The 12,170-nt window shown below is 52.0% G+C and overlaps 3 protein-coding genes across 3 annotated transcripts; 1 reads left to right on the top strand and 2 right to left on the bottom strand.

Moving 5' to 3' along the window:
- Positions 1-2,069: 2,069 nt before the first annotated feature.
- On the bottom strand, positions 2,070-5,667 carry LOC137476199 (mas-related G-protein coupled receptor member A8-like). Its single transcript, XM_068194324.1, has 3 exons — positions 5,532-5,667; positions 3,847-3,946; positions 2,070-3,603 (listed from the first exon to the last, which is right to left on the bottom strand). Exon 3 carries the CDS (start codon positions 3,493-3,495, stop codon positions 2,521-2,523), a length of 975 nt encoding a protein of 324 aa, XP_068050425.1. The 5' UTR covers positions 3,496-3,603; positions 3,847-3,946; positions 5,532-5,667; the 3' UTR covers positions 2,070-2,520.
- Positions 5,668-7,423: 1,756 nt separating this feature from the next.
- LOC137476684 (mas-related G-protein coupled receptor member H-like) lies at positions 7,424-8,704 on the bottom strand. The gene has a single exon (XM_068194983.1). The coding sequence runs from the start codon at positions 8,663-8,665 to the stop codon at positions 7,676-7,678; it is 990 nt and encodes a 329-aa protein (XP_068051084.1). The 5' UTR covers positions 8,666-8,704; the 3' UTR covers positions 7,424-7,675.
- A 1,905-nt stretch (positions 8,705-10,609) lies between these two features.
- Positions 10,610-11,668, top strand: LOC137476683 (mas-related G-protein coupled receptor member H-like). Its single transcript, XM_068194982.1, has one exon. It carries the CDS (start codon positions 10,649-10,651, stop codon positions 11,636-11,638), a length of 990 nt encoding a protein of 329 aa, XP_068051083.1. The 5' UTR covers positions 10,610-10,648; the 3' UTR covers positions 11,639-11,668.
- Positions 11,669-12,170: the final 502 nt, after the last annotated feature.

Genomic DNA, 12,170 nt, shown 5'->3' with positions numbered 1-12,170 from the left:
CCTCCAGCAGCTCAGTGACATCAACTGACACCTGAAAGTGCAGGTCAGATCCATCCCAAAGCCATTTGCTCTGTGATATCTCCATGGGCAATCCTCTCCTTCTCCAATTGTTTTCCTCCTCCACCTCTGTCCTGCCCACAGGCAGGAAGGAGGTATCTCCCTGGCTTTTGTGCCAGGCATGCCAGACCAGGCTCCCACATCCTACTTGCCTTCTGTCTTTTCCCACACCTCTCCCTGTGCTGCTCCACATGGAAGCTGTGGGCGGGAAAAGATGGGAAAAGCCATGTTTGGGGGAGATCAGCATTGCTATGGTGTCTCTTTGTGTCAGCCCTCCAGTAGTGTGAGGGCAAGGAGAAGCAGCAGAGGTGTCACAATGAGCACATTGTCCCCTGCCACAAAGGGAACCAGCCCTGCCTGCTGGAGCCAGACTGGTGGGAAGGCATCCAAAGGAAGCTGGAATGAGGAGAACCACGACAACTGGACTGAGTGTGACAACAGGCACTGGAGCAAAGTGCCTGTCACGCTGCTGTGGCTGTGCCTGTGTGGAATGGTGGGAACAGGGCTGTGCTCTGGCTCCTTGGCCCACAGCAGTGCCCACCCTCTGATTTACTTCCTGGCTGGGAGCTGTGCAAAGGAACTCACCCCCTCTGTTGGTGTTGCCTTCCAGAGGGCTTTTGAGGATGTGCCAGAGCCAGGGAATGGGGACAACACAGTGGAGTCATCATCAAGTGGAATTATCATGAAGGAGAGTCAGCATAAAATAGAATCAAAAACTATCCAGAGTTGGAAAAGACCCACAAGGATCATGGAGTTGAGCTCCTGGCCATGCACAGGACATCCCAACAATCCCAGCCTGTGCCTGAGAGCATTGTGCAAATGCTCCTTGAGCTCTGTCAGGCTGGTGCTGTGTGCAGCAGGGGAACTCCTGCCTGGGGTGGACGCTGAATGACGCGAGGAATCCACAGGGAATGGTTTGCGTTGGAAGAAACCATAGAAATCATCTCATTCCATCTCTCCCTCTGCAATGTACAGGGACACCCAGGAAACCTTTTGCTTTGAAATCTTTCGTTTTTTGAAAGGAAGCTCAGGTAGGGAGAGGCCTGGGTGACACTGGAGGCAAGGAAGGTGCTGGGAATTAGATAAAGTGCATTGGAGGATCATGATCCCCCTGCACTTGCCTTGGGAGAGACCCCTGCCTGTCTGAGATGTTCTTCCCTGAACAAGAGGGTGCACCGTGGAAAGTTTCTGCTTTGCAATAGAAAGGAAAAAGGGAGGCAGGGAGAGAAAAAGCCTCTCAGACGTCAAAGTCTCTCTCTTCTGCTAATTATTAACAACTCTGTTAATAAATGCTCCTTAGGTGTTTGACCTCACGTGTGTCTCCAAAGCCTGACTCAGTACCCATGGCTTTCACTCTCACTTCCCTTTCCAGAAGCATTGGCATGTTGTTTTTCCCTGGATTTAAGGCAGTGGGAAAAGGAGGGACAAGTTCCCCTTGAGCAAGAGATGTGGCTGCTGCCCAGGCCTCTCCCAGGAGAAATGAGGAGATCCTGGCACTGCCAACATCGTCCCCGTCATTGCAGGCATGTGCCTTAGGAAGGGCTCTGGTATGAGACAGGTACTGCCCTCCTCACAGACAAGGCAGAGGCTTTAGAATAGGATAAAATAAGGAATTGAGCCATTTTGGACACTGGTGACATGGGACAGGCTCTGCAGTGAAGCCTGGCTGTTGTTTAATCGAGAAATTCTGTGGTCAGTTGTTACAGTTGGAACACTGCGACACGGACCCCCTTACGCATCCAAACGAGATCACTTTATTGTAAAAATTGTCCCCTTTTTAAATCTTTAATCTCAACCTGACAGAACTGAAACCAAACCAAGGCCGCACAGAACTTAACAGAATAAGGGCACCCATTGGCTGGTTCAGCTGCAGTGCTGCTGTCCACAGCAGCTGGCATTCCCATCAGCTGGGAATGCAGGGTCGGCTCTGCTGGAAAGAAGGGGATGGATGCTCCGAAGGGGAAGGATGCTCTGTGTGATCCCAACCTCTTCTCTCCTGCCATAGAGAGGCAACAGCCCGGCAAGGATTTGGGAAATCACCACCACCCAGTGCTGGGTGTGTCCCCACGGCTTAACATGTCACTTTCTTTCCACGAATGAGATCTCGGAAAACACCATGAAACTCACCTGTTGAGCCAAAGGAGATGGAGTCCATTCCCTGGGGCCGAGGCCATGAGGGTCATTCCATGGGGAATAGAGCTGGGGAACAGCACTGAGCCCAGCTGCACTGTCTGGAGCCATGTGGATCCAGGAGGGAGGAGGAAAGCCATGCTCCAATGTGCTCCCTGCAGAGCATCCGAGAAAAATCACCCTTGGCAATGCTCCTGCTCCCTTCTCCTGCAGGAATATACCACCACCACGGGGAGGGTGATCCTGTGGATATTGATTAATCAGGTGACTCAAGAAAATCCTCAGCCTCTGTGCCGAGGTCCTTCAGCAGAGCAGTGGAAGGGATCAGCATGCTCAGACCCCCGTGTCCCTGGTGGCATAGTTTCTGGGGGCTGTTTTTTCTTTCTGCATCTCAAAGACCCTCTGGAGCGAGTCCCTGAGAAATTCCACTCTACAGTGCCTCCAGCAGCTCACCATGGAGCAGTGCCCCCTGGAGCTCCCCAGGGAGTTGTCTGTCCTCCAACTCCCCACCAAGAAGTAGATGAAGGGTTTGATGCTGCTGTTGATGCAGGTGAGCAGGAAAAAAAACTGGGATGGCACAGTGATGTAACCAAGCTGCTGCAGGAAATGGCAGAAGCTGAGGAGGAGGGTTAACAGCGCAGTGAAGTGGATAACGATGTCGCGCCTCTTGGGTTGCTGCTGCTGGGAGCCCCACTTGGCCTTAATGAAATCGATTGTGAAAGAAATGGCCACAGGTGCAACAAAGAGGAGCAGGATGATGGTGTACATGGAGATGAGAGCTGCCCAGCAGTGCTCCTGCTCGTGTGATGGGCACAGGAATGTCACCGTGAGAATGACAGTGAAGAGAGCAAAGAAGGCCCAGTATTGAACACTTCCGACCACCAACCACAAGCGCTCGGGAAGGTTGCAGCGGCAGGAGAGCTTACAGAGCTTGTACATATACAGCACATTGCTGATGGGAATCAGCTGGAATAATGCCCAGTAGTAGGAGACCACTGAGAGCTGGAAAAAGAAATGCTGGTACAGCAGAGGCAAGATAGGAGAGCAGGACACGTCCTCCACCAGGAAGAGAAGACTGGTGGGGACTGTGAAGAGAAGGAAGAGGAAGTCAGCAACAGCCAGGTTAAAGATGCGATAATTACCAGTTTTCAGGCTGAGGAGCCAGAGGACAGCCCCATTCCCAGCCAGCCCACACAGGCAGATGAGCAGTGTCACACTGTGTATGGACACAGTGGTGACATCGGCCTCACACAAATCATCTCCTTTAGTGGGTGAGGTGGAAGATGGGGGCACAGTGGTCAGCTCCATGGATGGACGCTGGGCAGGCAGTGGGATGTGACCCAGGCTGTGGTCAGTCGATGGGGAGTCAGTGCTTGGAGAATCCAGGGATTGAGCACACGGCTCCTCAGCAGCTCCCTGCAGTGGGAAGGATTCAGGGGGAGCAGTGAGATGTGCAGGGGAGGAGGGTGGTGGAAATGGTGGGGTGGGAGAGGGAGATGGGAGCATTGAGCTGTTCCCTGGGATGCAGAAGTACTGGACAGGGCAGAGGAGGGATGTCCTGGGGTGGGCACAGCAGTCACTGGGAGAGGGTGGCAGGAACAGAGCAGCTGCTTTGGGAGAGGAAGGTGGGGTAGAGAGGAAGGAAAACATTCCACTGACCTGTTCCCTGTGGGGCAGCAGCAGGCAAAGGGGTCTGTGCAGATCAGCGGCGCTTCCTGGTACCTCTTGCTCCTTTGGGATCCATGTCCTAAAGTGGCTCCTCCCAGGTCAGTGACATGGAGGAGAAAGTGCCCAGACCACCAGGAGCTCCCCACTCCTGCCCAGCTGGCTCTCTGTGTGCCCTGTCCCGGTATTGCTTGCCAAGGCTCAGTGGAGTCACAGGCCAGTCAGAAATTGCATCTTTGGCTACATCAGAACTTCACTTTCTCAGAGTTCTTTATCTTGGGTTTTTTTTTTTTTTTTGCAACAGAGGAAGAGGCTTTTGTGAAAAGCTCAAAATGAAATATTTTGCAAATGGCTCCTCAGCTCCTCCTGGTGAGAAACACTCTGTCTCTGCAGAATGTCCCATTCTCCAACTGCCATCCCTGTCCTGACAGGCTTCTACCATTCCTCGATTAAATTCCCTGAGGGGTCATTGTCCCTCCAGTAGCAGAGGGATGCTGGTGGCACTGGTGGCACTGAAATGCTGGCAGTGCTGATGAGTCAGCTGGGTGTTTCTCAGAAATAACTCAGATTCCAGGAAGAGCTCTGGTTTCATTGCCAAAACCTCTCCATGGCCCAAGGAAGCACAGTTGAGCTGTTCCCTATCCCTATTCCTATCCTATCCTATCCTATCCTATCCTATCCTATCCTATCCTATCCTATCCTATCCTATCCTATCCTATCCTATCCTATCCTATCCTATCCTATCCCCATCTCTGCACCCCATTCCCACCTTCCTCTCCATCCTCCCCCCCATCCTATCACATCCCACAGCTTTCCCAGACAGCAGCCGCTCCCCCACTCTGAGCGTGGCCTGTCAGGCTCTGCTCTCCTCAGGCTTTGCTGGGATCCAGACCCCCTCCAACCCGCTCTGACCTTCTCCTGACCCCTCCAGCCTGCTCTGACAGCCCAGAACCCACCCAGGGCTGCTTTTTTTCCCCTGACAGCCCCACTTCTCCCCCACTCCACCCAGGACCCCCAGCAGTGTCCCTGCTCCTCCTGGCCATAGTGTTCTAGGATCCAGGAGGGAGGAGGAAAGCCCAGCTCCAATGTGCTCCTCAGGAGAACACAGGACGAAAACGTGGTTGGAGCCAGTGCAGAAACAGATAAGGAGGCCTGCAGAGGTTTTAGGGAAAGTTCTGTAACAAGAAGCAAGGGCACATGGCCAAAGGAAAAGTTCAAGGCAAGGTCACCTTTAATATCACAGCACTCAGTGAACACGAACACCAGAGACACCTCTGAATGATCCTTCAGGATCCGGAGAAGACTTAGAGAAGAAGGTGAATGCATGGAAATGAGTCCTGGAAAGGTGATGTTTATGTATTAGATTAGAAACACACTTTAATGACTCTGTGTGTTTATGATGGATAAAACCCCTGTTGTAAATTCTCACCACACAGACATCAAGGAGAGATCCTTCTGTGTATGCTGTGCAGGTAAAGAATTCCTGAATCCTAATGCTTCCCATTGTGTTAGAAAATTTATTTCAGCCGATTCAGTGTCAATATATAGATGGGATGCCCAGGGCAGAGGAGGGAGGATGTGGGGAGGGGGCTGCGGTCAATAGGAGAGGGTGGCAGCAACAGAGCAGCTGCTGGAGGAGAGGAAGGTGGGCTAGGGAGGAAGGAAAACATTCCACTGACCTGTTCCCTGTGGGGCAGCAGCAGGCAAAGGGGTCTGTGCAGATCAGTGGCGCTTCCTGGTACCTCTTGCTCCTTTGGGATCCATGTCCTAAAGCGGCTCCTGCCAGGTCAGTGACATGGAGGGGAAAGTGCCCAGATCACCAGGAGCTCCCCATTCCCGTCCTGTTGGCTCCTCTGTGTGCCCTGTCTCGGTATTGTTTTGCAAGGCTTGGTGGGGTCATAGGGCAGGTGGAAGTGGTTTTACAAGAATGGCTACGTCAGAGCTCCACTCCCTCATTTCTCTTGATTTTTTTTTTCTTTGTCACAAAGGAAGTGGCTTTTTTAAAAAGGTCCACATGAAGAATTTTGCAAATGGCTCTTCCTTTCCTTCTGATCAGAAACACTCCTTCCCTGCAGAATGTCCCTTTCTCCGACTGCCTTCTCTCTCCCAACAGGTTTCTCTCATTTCTCTTCCCTGAGGTGTCATTGTCCCTCCAGCAGCAGAAGGTTGCTGGTGGCACTGGAATGCTGGCAGCGCCGGCACTGCTGGTGAAGCATCTTGGGTGCTTCTCAGAAACAACTCCCATTCTGGAAATAGCTCCAGAATCATTGCCAAAACCTCCACTGGGCTCAAAGGACCACAACTGAAAAAATAATTCCCATTTCTGTCATTCCAATGCAGGCTGACACAGCCCAAGGCAAGGACAGCACTCAGTTGCTTGCAGCCAGGTTATCAGCACTTAGAGCCCACCCTAATTACTGCCAATCTCCTTGATGATGCAATGAAAGCTATTAGGGACCAGGTTTTGGGGTGCTGTGATCCTCTTTCCAAACCTCCATTTGAGCTCCTCCTCCTTCTCCTCAGACATGGGAACATTTGTGTTTGTTTTAACCTGACCTCACCCCTCTGGACAACCTGTGCCAGGGCCTCACCACCCTCACAGGGAAGGATTTCTTCCCAGTATCCAATCTGAACCCATCCTCTGTCAGTGGGAAGCTGTTCCCCCATGTCCTGTCACTCCATGCCCTTGTCCAAAGTCCCTCTCCAACTCTCCTGGAGCCCCGTTAGCTCCTGGATCATGAAGTGTTTGCCCTTGAAAGGATTGGGCTGGTGAGGGGATGTGAGATTCCATAGCTGGGGAAAGAAACACGGTGTCAGTGGGGAAGAGAGGTGACAGTTCTGGTCCCAGGGCCACCACACGTGCCAGTTTCCAGCAGGAGCATCCCAGATCCCCGAGGCAGATGTCGGCCTGGGTAGGAATCATCTCACCTCAGCTTTCTAGGGATTCCTTGGAATTCACTGTAGGCTGCTGTCTGACTGCCAGGGGAATGTGGAAGATGACTCAGATTAAACCTGCAAGTTTCTAAGGATTAAAGCCAAGAGAGCAGCATTGATTTGCCTCTTCTCAGCAGAAATTACATCGCTGAAATCCTAAAGCATCCCTCTTTCTGTGCCTGTGCTCCAGCTCACGCACAGAATTGATTATTGCGTGAATCCTCTTGGAAACTGTGTGGTGAAGGTCCAGTGCCACTGAAATTGTGGTATACAAGTGGCAAAACTAGATTTGAACCAGAAATCATAGGTTTTGTCCTGCAGGGTCCTAGAAATCCACCTGTGGAATGAGAGGGGGAATTTGAGCTCCTTCAAAGACAAGATTTCAGAATTAGTGTTTCAAAGAGGAACCTGGCACAAACTGCTTTTTCCAGAAGGAATGAGGAGCTCTTCAAACTGTCAACAGACAGCTCATTTCAACCATTGCAGGCACCAGCCTTAGGAAGAGTTCTGGAATGAGACAGGTACCTGACCTCCTTACAGACAAGACAGAGGCTCTAGAGTGGGAAAAAATAAGTAATTGAGCCATTTTTTGACACTGTCTACAGGTGACAAGCTCTGCAGCTAAAGCTCAGATGTTATTTATTCACCAAACTCTGGGGCCGGAGTTACCACATTGAAAAGAAAAAAAAGGCATAAATTGGAATCTGATTTAGGGGTAGTAACCAAATGAAAATGATCCGTATATCAGAGTTTATTCCTTGGGGCCAAGGCAATGAGGGTCATTCCATGAGGAGTACAGGAACAGGACTGAGCTCAGAGCCATGTTTTCCCATCTTTCTGGCTGTCTCTGAGGTGCCACATCTCCACGTGCCTCGTATCCAGAAGTGCCTCACACAGCTGTCACCTCCACCACAGTGTCCCCAGGGCCGTGGCTCCCCTCGTCACTCCCGGCTTTCTCCTCAAACACCCTCCGCAGAGCGACTCTGACGGAGCGCTGGAAGCGGCGCCGCCGGCAGCTCCCCACCAGCACGTAAATCACCGGGTTGAGGGAGCAGTTCAGCAATGCCAGCAACAGGGAGGGGTCTTCTGGGAATAAATGACCAGAATCAGGGAGATTGAGGAAAACCTCCATGCAGAAAGGGATGCCGAAGGCAAAGAACAGCAGGACGTTGAGCAGGATGGCCACAAAGAGCTTCCCTGGCTGCTGCCTCCGGGAGCCACAGCACAGCTTGAGGAACAGGAACAGGTTGGAAACCAACATCATGAGGGAAAAAATGACGGAAATGGTGAGGGCTACACCTGCAAGGACAGTCTCAGAGTCTTCAGTGTAGGTGTATGTGAGGTAGAGGGAGGAAACAAAAACCCCAGCGAGGGCCCAGAGGGCCCCGCTGACGACGCCCGAGAGGTGCCGGGGGCGGTGGCAGCGGTACCAGATGGGGCAGAGGACGGAGACGCAGCGCTCCATGCTGAGGGCTGCCAGCAGCCCCAGGCTGCTCAGGTCAAACAGGTGGCACAGGAACCCAAGGACAAACACAAAATGCCTATAGTGATGAATAAAAGGAAACAAAGATGTGCAAAATGCTGCTAAGGTCAGAAAAGCCAACATAAGCAGGAGAAACAGAAGAAGCAGGGAGAAGTCAGCAACAGCCAGATTTAGGATGTAGACAGTGAAAGGGCTCTGCTTTGTGTGGAAGCCCAGGAACCACAGGACCACCCCATTCCCTGCCAGCCCACAGAGGGAAATCCCCAGGCACACCCCTGCAAAGACAATCAGGGTGTAGGGAATGCTCGAGCATTCAGATGTGATAAATTCCTCCCAGTCCAGAGAGCCAGAAATTGTGTTGTTCAGGGTGAGGTTTGTTGTGCTGTTCTCCTCCATGGTGAATGATCTTGCTCCCAGCAGCTGCCTTCTCCTTTTCCCTCCACCTCCTAGGGAGAGATGGGGAACCAGAGGGAAATAAGGAACATCAGCATTCCCAGCATTTCCCATTTGTCCACACAGCCTGACACCAGCCCCAGGAAGAACCCCCACCCCTGCAGTGCCCAGGACAGGCTCCCAGCACTCCAGCCCTGACCCTAGACAGGAATCTCCCACCAGTCCATCCCTGGACTCCTACCTCCAGTAGGAACAGCGCTGTCACAGCAGCACCAGGAGAAAGGATTTGAGGATGGCTGCTGGAACCACTGGCTGTGCTTCAGCCTTGTCCCTTGTGCCTGGGTTCAGCCCTTGGCCCAGAGATCACATCCCATGGTCAGAGCCTCCCCTCACAATCTCCCCACATCAGTGACAGCTTCCCCTCACATGTCCCAGGGACAGAGACCTTATCAGGAGGAGGTGGCCACATCACCCCCTTCCTCTGCCACTCTCCAATGTCATCCCACCATGCAAGGGGCTTTTGGCTTTCACTGCATGTGCCAGATGGTCCATTCATCAATGCAGAAGGGGATATAAATCATTCCCAGGGATTGAGTATGGTAGATGGGTGAGAGAGATGACGCAGAGACCTTCAGGAGTGAGAAATCACTCATATGCAGACATGCAACAGCACAAGTTGCTCAGTGTCTCCAGGGACATGTAACTCGTGCTCAAAGACTTCTTCCAACTTCTGGGAGAAGCTTCCAGGAGTTGCACCTTTTTCCATCTCCCTCTCATGGATAGATGCTGAGCTTAAGTTCTCTCCTTGTTTCAAGACTTCCTCTAGCTCCAAATCCTGAAGCTCCAGGCTGGACACCCTGGACACCACATGGACCTTGTGCAGTAACACATGCATCAGTCCTGGGGATGACAAGCACAGCATACAAGGAGATTCCAAAGGAGATGGAAAACACATGAAAGAGGGGCAGAAAATAAGCAATAAAATGCCAGTCCGTGAGCTGTGAAAGGCTGAGGTTGTGTGGCAGGAACCACTTGGAGATAGGAGTGCTTTGGCAGTACCATGTACCCCACAAACCTAATCTCTGAGGAGAACACATGCCCAGCAGGGCTGATGATTGGGATTAGACAGGATGGGATTAGAGGCTGTGGGCAAAGCCCTCGTGCAGTCCCATGTCTGGGTACTGGTGATGCTTATCCCCATGGCTGCTGCTCAGGGGCTCTGTTGGCAACTAATGAGGTCTGGAATTTCTGAGGGGTTTAGAAAACCCTGTAATAGTTGAACAGATCATAGTGAAGTATCCCTTCCATGGACAGGATCTGCCCTCACCAGAGGAGGGTTTTGACCCAGGATTCCCAGCACCTGAAGGGACATAATATTATCTGTGCTGTCCTTTCATTTTCATTGTTTTAGATTCAGTAAATGATGTTTAAAATTCAAAAGTCCAAGTCTCTGCATTAATAGGATGATAACAGATCAGCAGCTCCTCATGAAGAACTGGAGGGAGGAGAGGAAGGCAGTGACACGGCCATCTCCTCCTGATAAGGTCTCTGTCCCTGGGACATGTGAGGGGAAGCTGTCACTGATGTGGGGAGATTGTGAGGGGAGGCTCTGACCATGGGATGTGATCTCTGGGCCAAGGGCTGAACCCAGGCACAAGGGACAAGGCTGAAGCACAGCCAGTGGTTCCAGCAGCCATCCTCAAATCCTTTCTCCTGGTGCTGCTGTGACAGCGCTGTTCCTACTGGAGGTAGGAGTCCAGGGATGGACTGGTGGGAGATTCCTGTCTAGGGTCAGGGCTGGAGTGCTGGGAGCCTGTCCTGGGCACTGCAGGGGTGGGGGTTCTTCCTGGGGCTGGTGTCAGGCTGTGTGGACAAATGGGAAATGCTGGGAATGCTGATGTTCCTTATTTCCCTCTGGTTCCCCATCTCTCCCTAGGAGGTGGAGGGAAAAGGAGAAGGCAGCTGCTGGGAGCAAGATCATTCACCATGGAGGAGAACAGCACAACAAACCTCACCCTGAACAACACAATTTCTGGCTCTCTGGACTGGGAGGAATTTATCACATCTGAATGCTCGAGCATTCCCTACACCCTGATTGTCTTTGCAGGGGTGTGCCTGGGGATTTCCCTCTGTGGGCTGGCAGGGAATGGGGTGGTCCTGTGGTTCCTGGGCTTCCACACAAAGCAGAGCCCTTTCACTGTCTACATCCTAAATCTGGCTGTTGCTGACTTCTCCCTGCTTCTTCTGTTTCTCCTGCTTATGTTGGCTTTTCTGACCTTAGCAGCATTTTGCACATCTTTGTTTCCTTTTATTCATCACTATAGGCATTTTGTGTTTGTCCTTGGGTTCCTGTGCCACCTGTTTGACCTGAGCAGCCTGGGGCTGCTGGCAGCCCTCAGCATGGAGCGCTGCGTCTCCGTCCTCTGCCCCATCTGGTACCGCTGCCACCGCCCCCGGCACCTCTCGGGCGTCGTCAGCGGGGCCCTCTGGGCCCTCGCTGGGGTTTTTGTTTCCTCCCTCTACCTCACATACACCTACACTGAAGACTCTGAGACTGTCCTTGCAGGTGTAGCCCTCACCATTTCCGTCATTTTTTCCCTCATGATGTTGGTTTCCAACCTGTTCCTGTTCCTCAAGCTGTGCTGTGGCTCCCGGAGGCAGCAGCCAGGGAAGCTCTTTGTGGCCATCCTGCTCAACGTCCTGCTGTTCTTTGCCTTCGGCATCCCTTTCTGCATGGAGGTTTTCCTCAATCTCCCTGATTCTGGTCATTTATTCCCAGAAGACCCCTCCCTGTTGCTGGCATTGCTGAACTGCTCCCTCAACCCGGTGATTTACGTGCTGGTGGGGAGCTGCCGGCGGCGACGCTTCCAGCGCTCCGTCAGAGTCGCTCTGCGGAGGGTGTTTGAGGAGAAAGCCGGGAGTGACGAGGAGAGCCACGGCCCTGGGGACACTGTGGTGGAGGTGACAGCTGTGTGAGGCACTTCTGGATACGAGGCACGTGGAGATGTGGCACCTCAGAGACAGCCAGAAAGATGGAGACCAGGGCACTCCATTGCAGCGTAGCCAGGCTCAGTCCAGCTCCCCAGCTGTATTTATTCCCCTTGGAACTACCCTCACTTCCCCATCCACTGGGAATAAACCTATTGATGAAGCAAATTCTGCAAAAATGGGCAGAGCAAGGGTTGTTGGCTTGGTGATGGTGGGATTTGGGGTGTAAGGGGTCAGAGATGGGTGAAAATTACAATTTGGCGAAAAGGGAGAGGAAAAAAAGGGAGAGAAAGAGAGTGAACGAGGAAATAGAGAAATGGGGAGAGAGAGAGAAAAAAAGAAAAAATAAAAAATACAACAAAGTAAAAAAGGAAATTAAGCAATAGATTGAATAAGAGAGAAACAGAAAAAATAAGAAAGTACGGGAGAAAGTAAAAAAATAAAGATTTAGAATGGCAAAGGATTTGCTTGGACAGGACAGATGAAGAAGGATATCCCTGGTGTGCTAAATCCCCATAAA

This window comes from Anomalospiza imberbis, chromosome 6 (assembly GCF_031753505.1).
Source record: "Anomalospiza imberbis isolate Cuckoo-Finch-1a 21T00152 chromosome 6, ASM3175350v1, whole genome shotgun sequence".
Classification (NCBI taxonomy): domain Eukaryota; kingdom Metazoa; phylum Chordata; class Aves; order Passeriformes; family Viduidae; genus Anomalospiza; species Anomalospiza imberbis.
The sequence above is the reverse complement of the archived record's forward strand: the minus strand, read 5'-3'. Positions and strand labels throughout refer to the sequence as shown.

Coding starts and splice junctions, on each gene's coding strand:
- LOC137476199 (XM_068194324.1), bottom strand. CDS start 3,495: ATGGAGCTGACCACTGTGCCCCCATCTTCCACCTCACCCACTAAAGGA.
- LOC137476684 (XM_068194983.1), bottom strand. CDS start 8,665: ATGGAGGAGAACAGCACAACAAACCTCACCCTGAACAACACAATTTCT.
- LOC137476683 (XM_068194982.1), top strand. CDS start 10,649: ATGGAGGAGAACAGCACAACAAACCTCACCCTGAACAACACAATTTCT.